This window comes from Acipenser ruthenus, chromosome 10, assembly GCF_902713425.1.
Source record: "Acipenser ruthenus chromosome 10, fAciRut3.2 maternal haplotype, whole genome shotgun sequence".
Taxonomy (NCBI): domain Eukaryota; kingdom Metazoa; phylum Chordata; class Actinopteri; order Acipenseriformes; family Acipenseridae; genus Acipenser; species Acipenser ruthenus.
In genome coordinates this window covers 34,357,222-34,381,929 of record NC_081198.1, presented here as the reverse complement: position 1 = coordinate 34,381,929, position 24,708 = coordinate 34,357,222, and the positions used below count along the sequence as shown (strand labels likewise).

The 24,708-nt window shown below is 40.0% G+C and overlaps 1 protein-coding gene across 6 annotated transcripts in view; it reads right to left on the bottom strand.

The window, feature by feature from the left end:
- LOC117412271 (striated muscle-specific serine/threonine-protein kinase-like) overlaps positions 1-24,708 on the bottom strand; it is a 118,319-nt gene that overhangs the window by 5,034 nt on the left and 88,577 nt on the right. For 5 of the 6 annotated variants that reach the window (XM_034020486.3, XM_034020504.3, XM_059032066.1 and 2 more), the window contains 20 exons: positions 24,607-24,706; positions 22,905-23,105; positions 22,292-22,349; positions 21,414-21,491; positions 20,746-20,918; positions 20,569-20,595; positions 19,258-19,410; positions 18,717-18,759; positions 17,455-17,523; positions 14,351-16,976; positions 13,587-13,739; positions 13,213-13,329; positions 11,168-11,335; positions 10,957-11,079; positions 10,002-10,166; positions 8,397-9,315; positions 7,651-7,890; positions 6,559-6,782; positions 3,292-3,367; positions 2,262-2,411 (listed from right to left, as the gene is read on the bottom strand). In XM_034020486.3, coding sequence (XP_033876377.3) covers positions 2,262-2,411; positions 3,292-3,367; positions 6,559-6,782; positions 7,651-7,890; positions 8,397-9,315; positions 10,002-10,166; positions 10,957-11,079; positions 11,168-11,335; positions 13,213-13,329; positions 13,587-13,739; positions 14,351-16,976; positions 17,455-17,523; positions 18,717-18,759; positions 19,258-19,410; positions 20,569-20,595; positions 20,746-20,918; positions 21,414-21,491; positions 22,292-22,349; positions 22,905-23,105; positions 24,607-24,706 — 5,863 coding nt within the window. The other variant, XM_059032065.1, reaches the window with a different exon arrangement.

The following is a 24,708-nucleotide window of genomic DNA, read 5'->3' as shown; positions in this document are numbered from 1 at the left end:
TGATTATTTCCTTTCCTTTAGTTTTTTTGCTCAGTATATCCAGTGCTTATTTTGTAAATTGGGAGGTCCCGGAACACATGAGCGCGAGAGGGTAGGTGTTCCGGGGGGCTCTGAGGTACCGGAACGCATGAGAAAAAAGTGACAAACACAATGTAGCCAGACAATGTAACTATAACCTGTGTTATGGTGTCATCTTTAGCCTTGGCTACAATGCTTGCTGCCGCTAAATGGGCCTTGGTTCGGGCATGTTCAAAAATCTTTTTTCTGAGGGCTCTTTGTTGTTTTTTTTACGTCGGAGGCAGAGGACGTTACTGTACATTCCACACACTCTTTCGCTAGTTTCATCCCTCCCTATGATTAATACTTCTAAGTCATCTTGAGTAAAGTCAGCCAAATTACTAAATAATAATAATAATAATAATAATAATAATAATAATAATAATAATTGAGATATACACCTCATTTCCAAAATAAATAAATACAAACATCGACTGGTATTGTAACGTTATTGTACCCAAGGCTTAATTATATAACTTGTGATTACATATTTGACCTTGAGGAATGAATGTATTTTATACATGACGATTTACAACTACGGTTAAATATTTTATAATTTAATAATGATGGCGATTCACCTAGTCCACAAGGTGACACGTAGTATCAGCTACGATACAACAACCTTTTAGGAGGCTATTGCACATTCTAATGGATGACGTTATTAAACGTCTATTATATTTTACACGCACATTAAATATACATTTTCAAATGTTATTTTATTGTGTTAAACACTAAAAAATACCAAATATATACACGTTTAAACTTTGTTTTTATAAAATATACATGTTGCGGTTATGGGTGTGCTTAACGTGTGATTGATCACATGACTAATCCCAAAGATTTACTGGATAGAAGAGGAACAGGGCAAACAGCGTTTTGCTATGTGCTGAATAAATACCACGGATTAGTTCCACAAATACTACTCGTTCGAGCCTCTCTTTTTTGTTGTTGTAAAAAACAATGGGTGACTCCAAATGTATAGAAAAAAAACATAAAGAAATGCAATTGACTATTTTTTTTAAAGATTAAATTAAATTAAATTAAATTAAATTAAATTAAATTAGATTAGATTAGATTGATACTGATGACTAAACAATGCTAATGGTTCAAACTGTTATGTTATCTCCAGTATTCTAAATATATATTATTATTTTTTTTGTTAAACTATATTTAATTTAATGTTTATGAACCAAGTCAACCAAATATAGATTCTCCCTAGCTTTTGTGATGTACAGTTTGTGAACGACTCGTTCTTTCCGGTTCAAATAAACCTACGTAAACAATCTTAATGCGGTCTACATTGATTGGTTTTGTCTCATTGAATCAGTGAATCAAATGAACGAAATGAATCGATTCACCAAACTGAACTGAATCAAATGAATCGAGTCACTAAAAAGAATCGAACTGCCCATCACTAGTCCTCCCCGACCCCGTCCCCCTCTCCCGCCGAGTCTGACTCACGAGTAGGGCTACTAGCTAGTGGAGGACGTGCCGGTGGTGATGCTGAACTGGCGGGATTAAGCGCAGACAGCGCTGCTAGCTAAGGCATCGCCATCAGGAGCAGTTTCCCCCTCATTTTTGATTTGGCTTTCCTTTCCCCTCGACACGTTTCAAATTCAGTAGCGACTATCCTAAGCTACGTGACGTGATTACGTAGGGACCTCTCGCTAGCTGACCACCACTGTTTCAAGATTAGTTACTTACCTCGCCGGCCCGCCCCATAACCTCTATGTACAAATAAGAGAGCAGGTCTGGAATCGGTGTGGCAGGATAGGATGCGCTTTTACTGGCGGACAGGAGAAATAACGAGGAGGCAGAAGCAACTTTAACTCTGATCGCTTTTATTAGAATGTTTACAGTGCAGACAGTGGAAAAAATAATAAAATCATGCCGCGAGAGGTACCGGATCCGAGCAAATTAGGTGCCGGAACAAAAAAAGTAAAATCTGAGAGGTGCCGGATCCTGTTCCGGCAGGATCCGGCTCAAATTAAGCACTGGGTATATCACAAATCACTGGTGACAGGAGCTTCTCCACATTAACCCAAAAACACTTCTCAATCCAGCTTTGCTTGGAACATCATTTAGAGGGTGAAGGAGCAATTTAGACTCCATGTTTATTCAATCCTAATGTGGTCCACTGCAACACCTAGATGAAAAGCACTCTATTAAGAACCCCCCCCTGCCACTCGAAATGCCCCACTCACCAGGGGTAGGTACATAGGATCTTCTTGAGGAACAGAGAGGCACTTTGGGACACGTTAGGGTACAATTTGGTGAGGTCAAACTTCCCTGCTTGGATTTTGATCTCCATCTCCACAGGATCTGCTTCACTAAATGGAGACCTCCCACTCAGCCTTAAACAGAAGATGCATTTAGACGGAATACTCACAAACCGTTGTCCTACGATCACACATAATGCAATAACTGAAATTGCTTCATATGTCCACACTGACAAAAGAGGCAGTATCAGCCCTCCATCGTATCATAGAGAACCTTTTCTAACCCAGTTAACAGCCAATGAAATATAAAACTGTCAGTTTGGTTTGATTTGTCGCACAGAGGCCTAGGTTGAATTTCCTTGAAATGCTTTCACCTATACCGTTAAAACTCATAATGGAATTCAAGCTTAAAGGTATGCATCATATATATTTGGAGATACCAAATTTTAACTTGAAATTATCACAGTCATTTATCAAAATGAGTGCTTGGTTCCACATAGGCTACCCTTGCCAAAAATTACTAAAAATCTGGAACCTAGTAGCCATTAAAATAAATTAATGTGACAACTGTCATCGAGTAAGGATCAATAACTGCTATCTGTTAATGGAATCGTGGACTTGCTAATGACCCATGAGGATCCAACTAACACAATACTGTAGTGGTGTTAAAATATTATCAACGTGTGTTTCAGAGACAAAGCAAATGCATAAGAATGCCAGCAAAGGTAACAAACATCAGTTCTCCTTTGAGTGATTACATCCCAGAAAATGAATGAAATAAAGCTAACTCCCACCAAAACACCCAAAAAGTCAATCAAAAGAAATGCATATACAACTTTACTTACTTGCTGCTGTTGGACAGATCATGTGATGAATATTATCTACCAATGCAGAAGAGTAAAATTAAATTCTACAGTCAAGTACAGGAGCTGTACTCCCTAGAAACACTGACCTGCAGTCCATTCCCTCTGCTCTACTGAGGAAGCCACATGGCCGTGGCTCTTTAGATACTTACATGACAAATGTCAGGACACCTAGACCCCAAATATCCGCTGGTGGGCCAATCACATCCCCTTTTACCATTTCAGGAGCTTGGGGAGGAATAGGTATAAAGAGAGGTGGAGAGAGAGAAGGGTAAGGAATGATTTGTGGAAAGACAGAGAGGCAGAGGAGAAGAAGTTAGAGGAGATAGGGAGGGGAGAGAGAAAAGAAGAAGCGATGAATCCTTGTATATATAAACAGAGAAGGGTTAGTTAAAGTGCCACACAAACTATCCTCTTTGCTGAAACAATGCAATGGTAAGACAATTACAATGCATTGGTTCCATACTCAGGGTCAATGGTAACACAAGGGTACTATATCTAGAGTGGTATGAGTCAATGATAAATAACCCAATGCCAACAGGACCAATACAGAACAAACTTGGTTTGAGGTTTTTATTTGCTGTAAACAGCAGCAGTGGGACTGATACTGGTGAACTGCATTTTGTAGGCATGTTGAATCCTGAATGCTGAACCATACCGAATTTGGGGAATTTGCCCCTTAAGTCAAGTTTTTCTTGGAATTGTATTGGTGGAAGCTTGTCGAGCATGAAGATTTTTTTTTCTACAGGTCAGATAAAAAATGTTTAACTGGATGTAAACTTAAAATTGTGTTTAGAATTGTAAAACAGCCTTGTGTTAGATAGTGTTAATCATTATACTGGAGTGTAAAACAGTCTTGAACACAGGGAGACAACAGTATATTGCATTTAGAGATGGTGGGCAGGATTTTCAAAAACCAGTATTATTGTATCACACTCATGGTATAGTAACAAGAGCTTTAGTAGCAAGTGATTTTCAGATGAAATGTGTTAATTAAATCAATCCGTTAATGCTTTGACATTGATGAGGTCGTTAATGAACGCATTTTTTGTTAAAAAGCTTTATTGTCGCAGGTCACCTACATCACTTCCTGTCTCAACGACTAGATAAGGAAAACTTGTTAATCAAAATGCATATTAACAGGATCAAGAAAAATGAATGGAAGCATAATTCACTGTTATGGAAACAACTAGCGTACAGGGAGACGGCTCTCACACCAGCGAGCAGCAGCAAAATGGAAATAAAAAATAATGGGAATATCTATCTTGTGTATAATTTGTAAACTTAATTTAAAATTGTGCATTTTGTCATGCAGAATGTACATTTATTTAGAAAACTTCACATATAAAATGCTGATATTTTGCCACAGCTTGCTACATACAACTCTTTTAATGTGCATTTTGCTATCTTTTTTGGTTAAAAAGAAAAAAATACTGTAAGCCATGTACGATTGTAGGCTATAAATAAATAAGTTTGAAGTGCCATTTGTGTTTGTAGTTGTTAGCTATATTATACATGTATACCATGTATGTAACACTTCATTATTAAGCTTACGATAGAGCTCCCTACCCAATACACAATTTGTTTATAATTAATTGTTCAGTGAATCTTCTAATCATGCATTTTCTTTTGTACTCTTTGCTCGCCTCCGCAATAAATAAACTCAACATGACTAGAAGTAGCCCCCGAACACTTACAGTATTAAGAACATTTTATATGCATACAAACGTGTGAAGGTGAAAGTATACATTGTACATAAAGTGTGGGGGGAGTCTGACAACATTAAATACGTTGAGGAAAATTTCATGTCAATGACCTCGATCTCATTCCTAGTGCATCGCTGTGTGTCCTTGACACCTGCTCTTTGTTCTTGTGTGGATAAGACACAGGTGTTAAAAGCCAAGGACACATTGCAAATCCGCAATCACCTAAGGAAACTTTATTGTAATATCTAATATGCAGTTTTCTATACTAAGATTTCAGTTGTATAATTCAAATAAAATCTACAGTGAGGTCAGCTGTCATATAACATACATATGCAGAATTCAGATAGAGTACAGTTGCATTGATAATTTCTTGGTAGTAATATTACACTTCGTGCAAATAACGGTATATCATTTTACCGACATAACAAATGTTCCATAAGGTTACAAATGGTTAAAACAACTGAATAAATCTCCTTCATAACCACAAGTATAGAAAAGGCTAAAATATTTTCTTAACTACAAATATTGAATTATCTAGGTTGTCTGTCTACCACCTTTTAACACCACCATTGGCTCAGTGCTGAAATCCAACAGTAGTAAAGGAACCGTTTGTTGGATACCATTATTGAGTTTGCGATTAATTAAATTATTTAACTAAATGTTCTGGTGACATTTAACGCTGCCTTTAAGAACGCAGCTGACCATTGTAAGCATGTTCACAGTTGGCTGGAAACTAAAAAGTATTAATTCAACATTTACTGATTGTGCCAAGTCCAGGCACCAGCACTGAAAGTGAAACTATCAGTTAGAAAACCTTTGACATTGATAAATCATTTAATAAGAAATACATAATATACTAAAATAAGCTTTGCAGGTAATCATAAACAAGGCTACGATTTTGGCATTGGTTTTTAGTACACTTCACGGGCAGGGTGTCCTCGGCTCACCGCGCACCAGTGACCCCTGTAGTCTGGCCAGGCGCCTGTGGGCTTGCCTGTAAGCTGCCCAGAGCTGCGTTGTCCTCCGACGCTGTGGCTCTGAGGTGGCTGCATGGTGGCTCGACAGTGTGTAAAGAAGCGGTCGGCTGATGGCACACACTTCGAAGGATAGCGTGTATTCATCTTCGCTGCTCCCGAATCAGTGCGGGTGTAGTAGCGGTGAGCTGAGCCTAAAAATAATTGGCTATTCTAAACTGGGAGAAAATGATAAACAATTGGCGACTATTAAATTAAAAAAAAATAAAGAAAAAAAAGATGTTCAGCAGCAGTCTGGAGTATTTGTTTAGCAATGTTTAGTTTTAGAGAAAATGAGTATGTATTTTCTAACAGATCACTCTGTACACTATATTGTATGAAAAAAGGTTTCAAGAAATAAAACTTTTTAAAGATACAAGCCCACATTTTTGTTTAAAAAAATAAATTAACAAGCGCTGTATGTATGTGAAGATCACAACTGAGAGTTTACATTAACATACGATCTGTTCATTTACATGTTCACTCCATTTTCAAGATTTCACTGACTTTTGTTCAAATTCACAATTTTCACAATTTCCATGACCTCTGTCACAAAATCATAGCCTTAAATCATGAATAAAAAAATGAAAAAAACATAATAAATTAGGATGCTGGTGTCTCTGAGTTAAGTTAAAACAAGTTGGCAGCTTATATACTATTTGTAAACATGGACACGTTTAATTGTGGCACTGTTACTCACACATGTACTCAAGGGTCCCAGTGTGGCATCCCAGCTGCTTCAAGAACAGGGGGTTGAACGTCTGGGAGCTGCCAAAGTCGATGATCTTCACCACGTTCATGTAGGTGACAATGATGTTGTCTGGCTTAATATCCAGGTGTAAGATGCGTCGGCCGTGGAGGTACTCCAAACCCTGCAGGATCTGCACGATGTAACCCACCACATCATCCTCAGAGTACCGGAACCTGGCAGACCAGAGAAGGATTGCAGTAATACCAATGGACACTTCAATTCTAAGAGACCACAAGCTATGAGAATGTGAACAAAAACTAATTTTAACATTGAAGGCTAAGATGGATATTCGAAATGTGTGTCATTGAATTGTATAACTATGGATGACATACAGGGCTTAGACAACATATCTGAAACACTGTCATGAAACAGGGTCCTGAGCCAGCATGTGTAGCCAGGATGGCACTGAACAGGGTCATTGCTCAGTGATCTCCTTTAGGGAAGTTTGAGGTTGGTAATTTGCAGCAAATCGGTTCTCCTGCATAGAGTCACTTTTAGTGAATGTTTGTTGTTACAATAGTTTTTTGTGTTGTCTTTGATAAAGGAGTAGTTTATGAGATGATGCATCTCAAGCACTTCCCTGTATGAATATATTTTTTATAAAAAACAATACATAAATAAAGAAAGAAATTAAATATCTGTATATTTGCATGTTAGTAAAAACCAACAACAACAAAAACAAATATATACTTTTTTTTGCAAGTAGAGATGAGGTTAATTTCATACCTGAAGTGATTTAAAATGATGCACTTGAATGATGGAGGAAACCAGCATGATAAAAAGCATTTAGTTATTTCAATTAAAGTAGTTTGAGTTTGAGTTACTCACTATCACCCAGATATGAAGGTGTTTTTATTTTTAATATGCAACTACCATGCTTAACTGGATTACAAAATTAGAACGTTATTACAAGTGTTTCCTGCATAATGCTGTTAAAAAAAAAAAAAAAAACACCTTTGGCGTACATTTTGTATTGCTTCCCTGAACTGAAAACTGAACTTTGAGATGACAGCAGTAGCAGAAGCTCCCAGCCTGCCTCACCTGTCTATGAGGCTGTAGAGCAGCTCCTTGCCGGCGCAGGACTCGGAGATGAGGACCAGGTAGCGTGGGGTGACGTAGGCCTCATGCAGAGCCATGACCTTGTCGTGGTGGAGGGACTTAAGGATCTCGTACTCCTGTAGCACAGCCTGCTTGCTCTCTGGCTCGTAGGGGATGATTTTAGCCACAAACTGCTTGCCTGTGGCGTTCTCTTTGCACTCTCTGATCACGCCGAACCTCCCCCTGACGTGAACAAAAAAATTAGTAATAATTTATCAATATTATCAAAAGAGCTGTACCGATTCCCTGGAAGTTCTCATAGAGCCTTTAAAAAACAATATCACTAAGGGAAAGTTTAGTTTATTAAAAAAACTGACTAAATAACTGCGGACACTACTTCAGAAGTTTTTTGTTTTGCTCATTAAACAAGTGGCATGTTTAAACATTTTGATTGTACTGGTTTCTGCCAGAAGATTGCACTTGCAGTCTTTTCTTAAATCTTAAATGGGATACCCAAAAGCAGCTATATTGTGGAGCTCAATAAGCCATCAGTTGGACAGTCATGCTATACATTAAAAATAAGGGTGTGCAGGATTTAGTGGCCAGTGCCAAACCATGCGATCAAACAACTTCCAGTTTTGATGTGACCAAGTACACATTTGTTTTTTTTTTTACATACGCACTCTGGAGAACACCCTTCCCCTGGTGCCATATATAAAGTTAAGCATGCTTGTATCCTTGCTGCTTACCTCGCTCTCTCATCCATAAAGGTGTAGGGTTTTTGTGGCACGCCTTGGCGTAATGCAGTAGTTCCACTCTCCAGCGATTTGGCAGATGGTGTCACTCTTCCTGTGGGGGTCAAACGTGTCGGAGTGGAGACCCCCTCTCCCACCGGGCTCAGGCTGGTCACCAGAACCACAGGCGGGGTGAGCAACGACACCGGGGAAGGGGTGACTCGAGTCGGGGTCGTTGCAGCATACATGGGCACGGAAGAGATTGGTTTGCCAATGACAAGGGGTGGGGGGACCAAAGGAGGTGGGGAGATGGGAGGGAATGGAGAGATGGGAGTGACCAGGTTGACTGGCGTGGGTGGTTTGGGAAAGATAGCAGGTCGGGGAGCTTGGGATCTGGGTAGGTTTTCATTTCCTGTGGGTGACCGAGAGGGACGGGCGACAGAAGATGGTGTAGTGACAGTAATGGTGAGAGTGGTCTTGGCAGAGGTGGGGGTTGGGGTGGTAGAGGGGGTTATTTGGACCACTGCTGGTTTGGATAGCGATGTGGAATTTGTGAGTGTTTTGGAAGAAGGGGCTTGAAATGGTGGTATTGTTACGGATGTGGTCACGAATGGAGGAGGGGTGGAGCGGATGGCTTTAGGAGCAGCAGGAGGTATTGCTATGGATGTGGTCACGACTGGGGGAGGGGTGGAGGGGATGGCTTTAGGGGTAGCAGGACGTATTGCTATGGATGTGGTCACGACTGGGGGAGGGGTGGAGGGGATGGCTTTAGGGGTAGCAGGACGTATTGCTATGGATGTGGTCATGACTGGGGGAGGGGTGGAGGGGATGGCTTTAGGGGTAGCAGGACGTATTGCTATGGATGTGGTCACGACTGGAGGAGGGGTGGAAGGGATGGCTTTAGGAGCAGCAGGAGGAGGAGCTTTGGAGGTTTCTGCAAAGCAAGTCAAGCAATTTGTTTAGTTTGAGAAATTGGCTGGACTTGGTTCCTTTATGCTCTGTTGCATCCATATAATATTCTGTTCTCAAAGCAGAGGTTGCTAAACAACCACACACATCACAAATATACCTTGATATTTTTGTGTATTGATTTATAGGCTTGAAACTTGCTCAGTCAAACAAAGTAGTTACAAGCCTGGATGTGAATCAATAATTTCTGCTCAGTCATGTGGGTCAATAATTTCTGCTTGCTAATTAAGAGACATAATTACAATACGGAGTTTTGCAGCAGATCTTTAGTAGAGTGATATGAAACTATTTCCTAAAAAATATTTTCATGGCATTAAAAAATATGATAAACCACAGTAAGCTGTGGTAAATGCATAGTATGACCATGGGGAAAGCACGGGAAAAGGGGAGTTAAAACCAATGGAAAACCATGTATATTTTAATGTACGCAGGGTTGTAAGAGCACAGAGTAGTGCAAAGAAATAGGAGTGAAATTGAAAGTGTATATACAGTAAAACTACATTTGTTGCTAGAACTCAAATGATGGTTACCCACAAAGTAATACATTTAACAAATGTCTTTTTATTATTAAACAGCTCAAGGGACTTCACAGTCAGAATATTGGGAAATGTGAAATCTCTTCTTATTAATGTTCTGACAAAGGGAAGGTACCTGGTGATTCGAGGGTCACTGTTTCTGAAGAGTTGCTGTAGGATCCCTGTCCTGCCTTGTTGACGCATGCCACTCGGAACTTATAGGTGCCATCCATTGGTAAATCTGTGACGTTGTAGTAACAGTCTGCCACTCCTGTAGCCACTATAAGCCAGTTGGAGTCGCCTTGGCAAAAAAAAAAAAAAAATAATCAATAGTTAAAGCAGAATACTGTATTTATGTTTTTGATTCGAAAGCACTGGCAGTCGTAACATTTTACACTACGCATGTAGATGTTTCAATGGCCAGCTTATAGCAGTGACTTCACAATAACAGAATTCAGAGCAGGCCACATAAACCGCAATCCGTTTAACCCATAAAACAAAAACAGATAATTAAATCTAGCATCAAAAGTACATGGTTAATTGGGCGTGGTATAAGCATAAACATTGTTTATAGTGGGTAACTCAAAAATAATCAATTTGTGAGTACTTTGTCTTTCAGTGTTTATGTCTTCGCTCACTCTCTGATTATTTTTGTGTTCCTCCTTTAGAACCACTATGTATCCTCTCTATATTTGTAGTGTAGGCAGTTGTGTGTATCTGAAACACAATTTCAGAGAGCTGAAGAGAAGATGATTATCTATTAAAGGAAACAAATATATAGAATATTGTATAGGGTTCTATATGAGGCTGCTCTTACCTTAAATGGGTGAAAATTAGCAGGTAGCCTACAGTTAAACAGTATAACTAATTCTACTGTCATTTCCATCTCACAGAAGCCATCTGATACAAACTATGGGAAATTATGCAATTTCAGATGGTCGTATCAAATCAATATCCAGGTCTACTACATATCGAAGAAGCAGGCCCTGTGAGTGAATTAAAATGCTGTCCAGTAGCATAAACAGGAAATAAAGAAAATAGAAAATGCATATCTTCTGGGAAGTTTGAAACATATTCTAGTTGGCAGTTACCCTCTGTTTTCCTCTCCAGTGAATAGGTACATGGTGCCTGGGTATCAGATGGCTTCCACAACACCAGGGCTGTGTTCTTGTACTTCTGGGGTATCTCAGGTGTTCCTGGGCGACCTGGGATTTCTGGATAAAATAACGCCAATAAAAAATGTTCAAATACACAAAGGACTGACTCGTAACCATTCCTTAGACATGCTTGTAGTCCACTCACTAGCCAGGGAGACAGTGCAAGAGCTGGTGACAGATGCCAGTGGATTGGTAGCCACGCATTCATACAGCCCAGAGTCCTTTTTGTAGGCCTTCAGGATCATCAGGAGCTGCCGTCCATCAGCGCACGAGACAATGTTTATCCTCGAGTCAATCTCCACCGGCTTCTTGTCTGGGAACAAAACAAAGAGACACTCAGCAGTGAGCAACAGCTCCAAGAATATGTCTCATTGTTTGTCACATTTTAAAGCTTTTAATGGGAATTCTGCATCTAATAAGAACGTTCTAGAGTGGGTGCTTTCTCTCAGCCTCTTCCTCATTCCTTTTATTTTGTATACTTACTCACTTACTAATATTACTATAGAGCGGCACAGTGTATGTCAGTCAATAGGTGGCATTGATGTTCTGCAAATAATTGCGATACCTACAGTATATCCCAGTATGACTCTCTGATACATCCATCAGACAAATAACTTTAGTCCTTATTTCACATGCTGATTTCTTGAAATACCACCCTGTGGTGGAGTGTCCCGCCCCTAGGTATATATATATATATATATATATATATATATATATATATATATATATATATATATATATATATATATATATGTATATATATATATATTATGTGCGCTGTTTATTATTATAAATATTATTTGTATTATGATTTCTGTAAATATATATGACGACGAAAAGCCAATATTATTTGTATTATTATGTATTGTTTGGCCAGACGAGCGAGATGCCGTCCGCCAGGTTATTGTTTATATTTTAGAATTATCTTGTGGGAATGCGTGACTGATCAGCTACTGAGTATTTAATTAGCTGACAATCACACATCCTTATTTAACCTGTGCAAAATGTGACCGAGGGATAATAAGATCATTGTTAGCCAGTTAATCAATCAATAGAGAACAATTGCTATATTTAGAATATACTTGTTTAGTGTGTTGTGTTCTGTTTTGTTTTGGCCCTTGTGCCCTTTTGTTTCGAGAGTGTTGTTTTTGTTTAAACCTTTTATTTTAGTTCATTATAAAAAGCTGAGCGCCGTTGTGTCTCAGTTTCACCTGTGAGTACTTGTGTGTGTTTGGATTTCTGGTCTGACATCACCACCCTGCAGCCATCCAGTTCACACACCCTTATACTCGTTCTACACTGCAGACTTATATAGGTCTCGGAAAGATACTGCAGCAGCGCTCTAGCAGCCTGAAGAAATTACCAGCAAGCCACTTGTTTCCTTTGGTTTCCTATACAGGGTTCTCCTCAGGAATTCTGTATACCTGGGTGGCAGAGCATTATAGCCAGGAGCAATTAACAGAAAAATAAAATTGTCTTACCTGAAATATATAATAAAACAAATAATTTGAGTAATAATAAGAAATTGAATAATGAATAATAATCCACCCTAATTCATATACAGGCTACACTGCTCCATTTACCCCCTGATCCTTTGCAAAATTTTTTTTTTGTGTTTCTGGCAGAGCTTGCACATCACACCACCCAATTCCTTGACGTAAAAAAGCCATTTGCACTCCCCCCCCCCCCATATAACATGATACCCACTATCACAATGTTTTATGTTTGTTTATTTGTTTGTTTGTTTGTTTTACACACTGGCCATCTTGCAGTTCTTCTAATTTGCTTTCTACAAGTTGCTCTTCCTTGACTATATTGGGTTGCTCTTTTTAATTTTCTACATTTTCATCATCCATTTCGGTTTGGTAATTGTCACTATTTTTGCTTCAAAAATAACCAGTTATTTTTTTAGCAGTCATTTTAACATTTCAGCCTCTCAAGGTGCTTAAAACAGATAACCCACCCCTTCAACTCTCTGATTGGTCAAAAGTGTCAAGACAACACAGTTGTCATGGGGTTCCAAGATTTTCTTTTACCCAGCGCACGCAAGCGATCTAGTCAGCTAGCAGCGCAATCAATATTTATCGTTAAAGTCACAGTAGCTGAAAAGGCCTGGGGAGAACCCTGCTATAACTGTGGCCCCTTAGCTTTCAGTATCAAAGTGAGGTGGCAGTTACTGGGAGACATTACCTTTCATCCATATGATGTTAGGGTTAGGGCTGCCAGCCGGTAGACAGCACAGTGTGATGGGATCTCCCTCCAGCAACACATGGTCACGCAGCTTGATGTGGAACACAGGAGGGAAGTCTGAAGGGTGGAGAAAGAATTGTGTGTGTGAGAGAGAGCAGGAATAGGTTGAGGGGAGGAGGAGGGACACAAGTTATAGCCATATAACTATATATATGCCCATTTACATTTATTTTTTCAGAATAAACTTGTCAATTCAAATTGGTTCGGTTCTGGTGGTCCAGGGTGGCCCTAATTGAAAGTGTAACGGCAGGAGTTTCTAATATATTGGCCATTCCTGTATTATTAAAAAAAAAAAAAAAAAGGTGACCAGGTACCTGATGTAAGGCGAGAATACTGTCTTCTTTCCAAGGTGCCGTTTTCTTTGGTTATGGCAGAAGGGATGTTGGGTTGGGAAACAACTTTATCCCTCTTCCCTCTGGATAGACCCCATCGGTCCCACCTGGATTTGCGCTCACTCTCCGACGAGGCTGGGAAGAAACAGATCATCACCAATCAATTTATTTACTCTTTGTTATAACAAGGCTAGACTAGAAGGAGCAATCTCATTGGCTAACATGTGTTCCAACCCCTGTGCAGATATGTCACTATACCAGCACAGCTTGAAACTTTTAGAAACTTTCCGCCTGATTAATTTGACAACCAATTCAGTTGGGGGGGACCATTTTATAAGCACAACACTTCGGGGTGTTCAAATATGGTCAAAATCCACAGGCCTATGCTGTTTAACAACAACCCAAGGTGTGTGGATATTAGACAATATTTAAACACCATGTTGTGTGTTATTGCTTTCTGAAACTACTTCCTCAAACACTGTGCCCACTGTGCTCCTCCTTCCCTCAACCAAAGTTGTCCCCAGACCAGATCATTGGAGACCAGATAACTGGAATTATAATCTGCATTACTTTCCAGTGCTTTAAATGTTAGCTTTTTTGTTATTCAGTCCGTGTTTTAAGGTAATTCCCTACGTTTTGTACAGCAGTCATTATGTTGAGAGAAAATTAAAAAGATGCAATGCAGAGTGTCTTTTATTCAGATTATGAGATGCATTAACAGAAAGGTGCATCCATAACTTCCTTACTTTTGACAGCCGCCTCTGACTGGACACTGCATTCCGACTGCAGGGACTCTGAGGAGGGGGCAGAAGAAACCTGGCTAGCAAGCTGGTTTTGTGGGACCCCCATCCTTTTGAGATTGGTTCCCTCAGAGTTGGATCTACGGAGCAAAGAGAGCAAGGGTGTCCTCTTCTCTGACTTGGCCTCCTTGGCCTCAGCCTTCCTCTCCTCGGAGTGACTGCGGATCCTCATGGAGATCCCAGCCACGGTGGACTCGATCTTCTTGCGCATTGCCAGGACAGGAGACTCATTTGGTTTCTTGGCTTCTCTGATCTCTGGCTCTTGTTTCGGAGCCCCAGGTTCCATCCTTACCATCTCCACCTCCTTTTCTTTCTTCTCCCTGGAGCTGCTACGACCTAACGTCCATGAGAGTCTTCTCCTTGGAGCTGGACTTTCCTCTTGAGGCTTCACTTCCTTCCTCTCTGTTGAGGGGGTCCTCTTTAAACGCAGAGAGAGCCTCCTCATGAAGCTGGTATCCTTCTCTGCTTCCCTTAGGTCCTGCACCGATCTGGCCCTCTCTTCCATCCTCTTGGATTCCTCAGGCTTGACAATCTCCAAGGGAGCTCCTATGGGCCCTGGACGATAGATTTCCTCCCCTGATGTGGGAGGAAGAACAAGAGTCTTCTCTTCAGACTTGGACCTAGTGAGGAGCCTGATCCCACGAGTAAGGGAGGACTCACGCTTTTTGAACTTTGCTTCAAAGACTTCTTCAGATGCTATGTCCTCGATGACAGGGGGTGGTTCTTTATCAGGGGTTGGCTGATGTAAACTTTTAGGTGGACTGGGTTCTTTGTCAGGTTGTTCAGTAGATGCTACTCGGGCAAAAACAGCAGGGTGAGCAGTTGTGCTGGACTCTGGCTTGTTTTTGGAGGGCTCTTGGGTTGGAGCAACAATGGTTTGCATGGTTTCAGAATAGGCAGAGGACGAGGGGCCGGGGAGTGAAAATAAAACATGAGTGGTTGGTGAGGGTGAAGCTCGGGCAGAGATGCCACATTGTGGAGGTTTTGCTGGCATGGACAAAGGCGTCAGCGTGTCGGATCTTGTGATTATTATCTCTGGTGGTTGCTTTAGTGTTAGCGATTTCACTTTTTTTGGCTCTGCTTTAACTGAAACAACAGCTTCCTGTTCTTCTTTCCTCTCTTCCACTATCTTGGTGGCCTCCGGCTTCAGTAAAGGTTTTCTTTCAGCCACCTTTTCAGGTTCTGTAACCACAGCAACTTTCTCTGATGCACCTTTTTCCTCATCTGTGTAAGCTGCCACTTTCTCAATCTTGCCAACCTTCTCCTCTGCTGACACACTCACTGGTTTTGCCGTACCTACTTTCACCTCCTCAGGCCTGCTTGCTTTCTCTGTTGCATTTGCTTTGTCCTCAAAGGATCCATCTGCTTTCTTCAATTTGCTTACCTTCTCTGTCCCACCAGTCAGTCCCACCTCCTGTTTTTCAAAATCTGGGGTAGGAGGTTTTGAAGAGATTTCCCTGGGGGTGGCTGGCCGGGACTCCAGCTTTGTCTGTTCAGTGAGTGCCGACATCGATATGCATTCCTGTAGTCTGCGTCCCTCTATTTGAGCCAATGGGATCTCTAAGGGAGCACCGGAGCGCCGATGGAGAGGGATCGGTTCACTGTCCCCCTGGCTAAAGGAGGCACACTTGCGTAGTACCTTGGTGTCTGAACACTCTTCTTTGGGGGTGTCACTAGAGGCTGCCCTAGCAAGAGGAGGGTTTGGGCCTAATCGGGGTGGGCGGCTGTAGCGCTCCAGAGATGCGGTGCGTTTTTTGGGATCCTCCCCTGCAATGCCAAGGGTCTCCAGCAGTGGGCCTCGTAGGCCACTCATTTTGCTGTCCACAGATCCTCCCCTCAGCAGTCTCTGTCTCATCAGTTCTAGTTTCAGGGCATAATCTTCCTGGCTCAACTTACGACGTTCATCTAGAGTTCCTGGGCTTGGACTCCTCCTAGGGAGCTCCATTGAAACAGCTTTTTTGAGGCCTTTCTTTGGCTCCCCCGTTTGGCCCTCTGCAGCCCCCTCTTCTGGGGTAATATGGAGTAGCAGGGCACTGTCAGCGGAACTTCCTCTCCTCAATTCCCCTCTCTTCGAGCCTCCACCTGCTTTATCTGACTCCACACTTGAACCCTTGTGGAGGGCTCTCTTTGGCTTCTCTGGCCTCTTTCGTGCCTCAGTGCTTTCTTCATCTGAAGATAGGTTGTCCTCTTCTTGTGTTGACCTTTTTCTGGACCTGCCTCTCCCTGTCAATTCTCCACTCTCTTTCCCAGAGGGGGTTGGTTCACACTCCATAGGCACTGCCCCCTCTGCTTCAAGCCCCACCCCTTCCAGAGTTCCATTGGGCCTGCCCGCCATCTCATCATCGGTTGGAATCTCATTGAGAGACATTCTTGAGCCAGAAAACTCCATGGTCAGAGGCATGGGGATAAATGGAAGCTCATCAATGTCATCAGAGTCTGAGGAAGACGAGGGCAGAGGGGAACCTTCTTTAAGGTGCCTGGGGACAGCGATGGAGATGTGGCTGGAAGAATCATCCAAGAGCTCAGGAATGGACCTCATCACCATCTTGGATTTGTAGTTAATAAGCGAGCGCTAAAAAATACATCAGAAGCAATAGTTATTAAAATAGTATAGGTAGACAGGATAAACAAGTCTGTGTTGTTCAAGGCAACGACCACTAGTTTGTATTACAGAAATCATTTCTAAAAGACAATTAACAAATACATGAACCAGTGGGGTACAGCATGCCTTCAAGACACCTGGTGAAAGGAAAGATAATGTAAGATGGAAAATACATTACGTGCCATTGTGTTTAAGTAAATCTGCATATTGTACTGTAGTGCATTAAAAGACAAAACTTTCTATGGAAAGTCTTTATCAATTTGTTTATGTACAGCATGTATACATGTATGTTATAGTTCTACTATAAGTACCACTGCAGTGCACTTATGCAGTAGGAAAATGGCTGAAGTTCATTGTGTAAAGTTGAACCTTGTACATTTCTTATTGTTTTAAATGATCCTTCAAATTTTAAGAATATATGTTGATATTCTCAAAGTTCCTTCCTTACCTGCCACTTTCTGCGAGACAGGAACAGTTTCAGGGGTTCTGTGTTGATACTCTTGCCCTTTGCCAAAGTCTAGAAGACAAATATATACTTTATTATTCAAACTACAAAATAAACCACAGCCCTAAGAGTACCGTAAGTAGATTCAGTTTTTTTTTTTTTTATTGTTCCATTATCTTTTACGCTTGCTATTATTCTGCGTGTTTCTAATTTAATACTGTGGAAATTAATTTAATACTGTGTTTTTTTTTAAATTTATTGATAAGTGCTTTCAGCTGATATTCAGGAGCTGCTTTTTAGCTCTAGTTCCTTTCATAAATATACAACCTAAGCTAGATCAGCCAGCGTTTCTTTATAGAAGTAAAAGCTAGTGCCATCTAGTGCTTTTGCCACTTTGCAAACAAGTCCATTTAGTTTGCTGGTAACACACTGATGTGCACTGGAATGTTCCGGAGCTACTTAATTAATATAAAGGCACTTTATACCTACATTACTTATGTCTATGGCAGGCTACCAGAACTAAAAAGAAGCTCCTGGACTCCATCTCAAAGCACCTTAACACTAAATAATATATACTACAACAGCATCACAAGGCGCTGTACTAGAGTGATAAGGTCAAATAAAATAAAAGCACATCTTAAATTATGCACACAGAAATCACTTTACACAGAATCAATAAGAGCTTCCCCTCACTATTCTGTGAACACACATCAAGGCCTGAATATCCATTGTAGTTTATCCAGGATATCTCTCTGTCTAGAATATAAGAACATAAGAAAGTTTACAAACGAGAGGAGGCCATTCAACCCATCTTGCTCGTTTGGTTGTTAGTATCTTATTGAGTCCAGAATCTCATCAAGCAGCTTCTTGAAGGATCCCAGGGTGTCAGCTTCAACAACTGTTACTTTATACCAAGGCTCCCAGAGAAGAAGCACATTAGAAACGAATGAAATAGCCTGCTGCAGCACCTAAACCCCTCCACTGTGATTCCTACAGTCAACTGGGAGTGAGTTGTACTGTTAAATTAATATAGTTGCTGTAATGCTGAGCTGTGTTTTATTAACCATGTAGGACAACTACTATTAGGAAACGACACAAAATATGGGAATTGAAACCAGCTATATTAAAAAAAAGAGAACGCAGTACCTCAGTATGGAGTCTTAGTTGATCCTTCAAATTTTAAGAATCAAATTGGTAGAGCTTGCTCTGATTCACAGAATTAACAAAGTGGAGAAATAAACCTGCGCTAGTGTTCTTTGACTTACCTTAAACCAAGGGTGACGAAGACATTCATTCGCATCTGGTCTCCTGCAAACATGAAGATCAGTTATAAGAATCAGCATTGTGACGCATTTTCAATCTTTTATATTGCAATCATATGGAACACTGTGTGTTACCTTTGATTTAGTAGTTATGCATCTTTAAAATAACTAATGTACCATCTTCTATAATTTCACCACTCTTCCCTTGCTAAAACTACATTCTAAATGCCACACTAGTCCAGCTCCAACACTAGTTTACAAAACCCATCTAAAAATCTTCCTTCTAAAGATAGCTGTGTGCAGTGCCTTTAGGGCTAAACAACCATTAAGAAAAATCACATCATAACTACAGTGCATCCAAACCCACCCCCCACCCCCCCCCACCCCCCCACGAACATTTATAATTCCTAATATTTAAACAACCACTGAAGTCGTATCCTGAAATATGTTAAATCAAACTATTAGAACACATTTCTGTAACTTACAAAGAAAAGCCTTCTCCAATAATGACAGTGGAGAACAAGATCTCTAGAAATAAACTTACAGTCTGTCAGCGACCAGAAGCTTAATGACAAATCCCCTGGCTTCACGGCAGAGATCCGCAAACATCTTCTCCTCGAACGCCACATTGTAGTTCCTGATATTCAACACGGTGGTCCTGTCATTTTCCCCCACGAATGGAGAAACCCCAGTGAGGCTATCAGGGGGTGAGCAGAGAGAATTATATAAGACAAGTTAACTTTCTAGCTTTCTCACTCATAATGGATTCTTCGCAGTGAGGAGATATTTCCCCCAAAGTCTTTTGCTGGCAAGTGTATTGATCTTTCTATACGACTCTTCAATCCAAGTGAGGATTTTGTCTGCTCTCTTTAAAGCTTTCTTCCAAACTGTTTTTGACATTTCCAGGCTCTCTGATCTAACATTGTCTCAATGTTTTCTTTGAAATATACTTAAAAATACATAAAGCTAACAAAATAATTCCAGTGAATCTTACCTAATAAGAATTACCATCAATGTCTAGCCCTCACGTTTTCCTATATTAAAGACACACATATTATATGGTAAACCTGCATTTGATATTTTTATGTTATATTTTGGAGGAATTACTTAACAAAAAAACACCCAACCCTCACATACATTTTACAAGTCACATGATGGATGTGATTTCTACAGGAAGTGAAGACTGAAAGGAATGCCATATGTCCTAATAAACTAGTTATGACCCTCACCTTGCTATATTCAACACTCATAAAATGATCCCTATTCCTTTAAAATTATTTTTATGGATTTCTTTTAATAATAGGGAATATTTTAAAACATACAAACGGAGTTAAGCAATACAACCAGATACACAGTGTTTTACCAGGGATTACAAACTGTTTTTTGGCATCAGTCTGCAATTTCTGGTAATCCCCAAAGTGGAGGATATTATTGTGATTATAGGTCATGATTTATTGTTATTTTTCTGTGGGTGAAAGTAGTTCCTTAAAAAAAGTGTATGTTGTAAGAATATTACTTCCAGTTTTTGGTGACGAGGTCTCAGGATGGTTATGAAGGAATACATACAGTTTTTTTTTAGCCAATGAGCTTGTGAGTTTTCGGCCTTTGACGTACACTATGACATATTGTACAGCTTATGTGTGTGCAGTGGAAAACAGTTCAATAAATTGTGTTATTGAAACTTTATGTATTCATCTCTAAACAAAACTTTTTTTTATGATTACACATGGTTACAACAAACATATTTTCTTTATAAAAAGAGTAGACTGCACCTCAGGTCATAATAGTTTAGATATTTACAACAGACACTGCCCAGTTAGTAGCAAATATCTCCATAGATTGGCAATAGACTTACCATAGGTATGTTATAACTCCAACAGGCCTGGAGGGAAGAGAATTGAGAAAAGATCTAAGATTGTCTTATTTATTGTCAACTAAAAATAAATTAAAAACAAAACAACAACAAAAAAAAACAAGTTAAATGTTTCGTAAGCAAAAACATGGAAAAAATAAAAGCTAGGTAGTTTGGTACCAGATGTCAGTAGCCTTGGAGACTGGGGTTTGGTTTACAATCTCCGGGGCGACGAATTCCGGAGTTCCGTATTTGCAGTACTGTGCCTCATCAGGAGTAAACTCAACTGTATTCCCAAAATCACACAGCCGGATCTGCTCATTGCTGGATTCTGCCATCAGGATGTTTTCAGGCTATGGAAACATAAACAAGTATTTAGTATGTTAGCTAGTAATACTGTATTAATATTGTCCCATAGCTAAGCAAGTAGTTAACATCATAGCTGTTCAAAAACTAGATAAGACCAGGTAAACCATGAGTATAATATTCATACTGAACATGTTCATGCTTTAATCTGTCATCTGGACTAATTTGAAAGTGTTTTGACTGTTTTTTTTTTTTACTGTGATATGGTAAAAGCATAGCAAAGTGTCGAAAAGCATAGTTAAAGTATTGGAGAAGCAGATACGCATGGTAATTCATTGTAAAAACTATATAGTTAACCACACAGTAAAAGCACAATAAATGCATAGACTATAAGAGCTTCTATTAGCAGTAAAACAAAATCAAGGGGATTTTGAATATGGGTTCTGTCAGCCCCAATAATGATTGTGGATCGCTGGCAGAAATCTCTCCACATTCAATGAGTGTCCAGATTATTAGTTTGTAGTCTATATTTGTTTGTCTACCTTAATATCCAGGTGGAGAATATTGTTCAGGTGTAGATAGCTGATTCCCTCAAGGAGCTGTCTCATGTATGATCGGATCTGGAAGAAGACCATTTGCTGTTAGAGGTTACATATGTTCTGTACATGTGCGTTCTTTACGGTATACCCTGAAGTTTCATGGTCTCTTGAAGTCTGCAGCCATACCACCTCGGAAGCTGTTCTCTTCTTTACACAGAGAATTGTGAGGGTCTGGAACCAACTCCCCAGTAATGGTGTTGAAGCTGACACCCTGGGATCCTTCAAGAAGCTGCTTGATGAGATTCTGGGATCAATAAGCTACTACAACCAAACGAGCAAGATGGGCTGAATGGCCTCTCGTTTGTAAACTTTCTTATGTTCTTATGTTCTTATTTCAGAAGTTAAGCAAGGTTGGGCTTGGCCAGTACTTGGATGACGGCCCTCCAAGGAAAATCAGGCACTCTCTTTACTAGCCAGCGTTCAACCAGTGCTGCAGCAAGGTGCTATCTTTCAAATGAAGACATTAAAGTCCCTCAACCACACCACAGGGATGTATTTAATGAATTACAGAACATCTACAGTAACAAGAAACTCCCTAAAACAGTATTCAGTGCTCTTTCCTGTAGCCAAGTTGGTTCTTGCTTATTTTATACTGTTGATATTGTTGTAGTCCTCTCAGAAATTATTCTTGGCACTTTTTGGAAGAAGAGCAAGGTTTTTAAGCCCGGTCCTGCCTACAGGACAATACAATACTGCCCTTCTTTGATTACAGTAATGCAGTACAAGTCTCAAGTTCCTCTCCCCTGTTCCCCAGTAAATGATAAGCTGGTTTCAGTCAGTCTTAGTGGGTTACACAAATAATTCAATTTAAGTGTCCTTACCTCAGACTCCAATACTGAAGATTTCTTGGTGACTCTCTCCAAAAGTTCCTCCTGACAGCTATACATCTCAGTTAAAGAAGATTTCACTGAAACAAAACACCCTCAACACACACTAGTAACAAAATGAATATTCCAATTTCTCACATATCTTGAACCTCACACATTGGCTGTGCTACTGATTTGCAGACAGTTTGTTCATATCTGTAGATACAGAAGGGCAGGGAAGTGTATTCTGTGTGAGAATGCGTGAGTGTGGTTTTTTTTGTAAGCGTATTAGTAATATACTGTGGTCTACCAAAAAATAATTATCCCCTCTTCTAAATAAATAACTATTTTTTGAGCAATGGTACTGTATTCTCATTTACTACCACTGAAGAATAACAAGCACCTCTATATATATTTACTGTATGTAAATGGGCATGCCTCCACTATATCCCAGTCACCAGGATATGCATTGCCAACAGGGTTTAATAATACACAACTGCAGTCCTGAAGCATTTATTCATGTGCACCAATACTTGCTGGAAAACAGTGTGGTAAACTGACCATTTACTGAGTAAACTTTAATAAGATTCTATCTATTAATTTCTGCCTCTTTAGTTCAAAAGGACACAGCTCGGTGATGATGATCACTCCGTTCGTCTTCTCGAAGGCATCATGGAAGTACAGGATCCTCTCGTGGTCCAGCTGGGACAGGATGTTCAGCTCCCTGAGGGCTGAGGCCTTGCTCTTCGCTCGCCGTGAGATGAACTTCGCTGCATACTCTATCTTCCCGCTCTTCTCAGTTACGCGCTTCACGTATGAGAAGGCACCCCTGAAAACGAGTCACCGGTGAAAAGGCAGCAAGAGGGTTTTGTATCATGTCAGAAGTTAGACAAATTATCCATGGCTTTTTATGGGGTAAAAACTGGCATCCCTTATATGAGGTCATCATGCAACAAAGATAACACACTATCTCCTCGCCTCATATGAGGCTATCATGCATTTGCGTCTTCCACGTGTCCCCATATAAAGACCAGAAGAAAGTTTTGTATCCGTCTCCATATAAGGTTGCCATGCATGAAAGGGTTAAACATGTAGACCCCCATTGCATCACACTTATTTGGCACTATTTAATTTAACTGAATTTATCCAGCAGTTGTTTTTCATACAGGCATTGACATGTAGAGTAAAAATGTATGATGCTGTACAATGGGCAAAATGTATCCAAAACACATTCTGCAACATTTTTGTGAAAAACTGTAACAAAACTGATTTATCTTTCCACCAAAAGTTGTGCAAACGGAATTGGTTTAAAAATACCTTGAAAAATCTTCATCATCAAGATGGAACTCGAATGCTCAATATCCCACACAGTTTGAAAAGCGGGGAGCCAGGGAATTAAAATATATGTTTACTTACTCAGTCCACATTCTCAGGACTGTGAAAGGTCACTGTAATAAAATGTTAAAGTTCGTCTCAAGACAAACAGTGTTTCTACCCGAGAGTTAAAATGGAGGAATGGTAATCTACACAGCAAGAAGCAGACAGGGTAACAGTATAACTAAATAGACAATTTTTGATAACGCTGGTAATAGACCTTGTGATATTGTGCTTGAGGAAAAACTATAGGTACAGTTTTAAGTTTTAAACAAAGTTCATTGCTAGCAGTACAGCTGTGGTATGTTGTGATGCATGTTGAATGCAAGTAGTTTAGTTTATAGATTTAAACTCCTTATCCCAGTCAAAAATGAATAAGGAGCAACTTAAAGAAGACTATTTAGAAGCCTCTAAATTAACATGATCTGCATTTCTGGTGTGGCGACATAATTGGGTGCATTGTTCCTCAGGCTATAATAACAATTTGTAGTAAAGAACTTTGAGAGGAAGTACTTTAGCTTCAAAAGGTCATTGTAATATTTGTTCCTTACATTTCTCATAATGTTTATGATGTTTGCAATCATTCTGAGATGTTCTGCTACTCTTACTCTAAATCTCCCTTCATCTGGCTAGGAGCACAACATGGCTTGCCATATCGTCATATAATTTGAATGAAGTGAGGTGCAGGTACTTGAGATATCTAGCTCAAAGCACGCTCCAAGACAGGACATGGGAGATTTAGAGAAAAACCTTGATAACTCAATACTGGAGCAACAGAACTAAAAACATAGTTAGGGAATTGTTTAAAAAAAAAAAAAAATCACATTTGAAGCTAATTATTATTTTTTTTTTAAGAGTAGTAGAAATGGCTTGGTGTTACCATCACATTCTTACAATGAAGCCTGCTGGTCATTAAAAGTAAATACATTGTCTCTCTCTATTCTGCAGTGACTCACCTTCCAATCTCCTTGTGCACATCATAGTAATCAGTCAGTCTGCGCATCTTTCGGAGCATAGTCTCCTCATCTTCCATCTGCTCCTCTTTTTCCATTTTAACT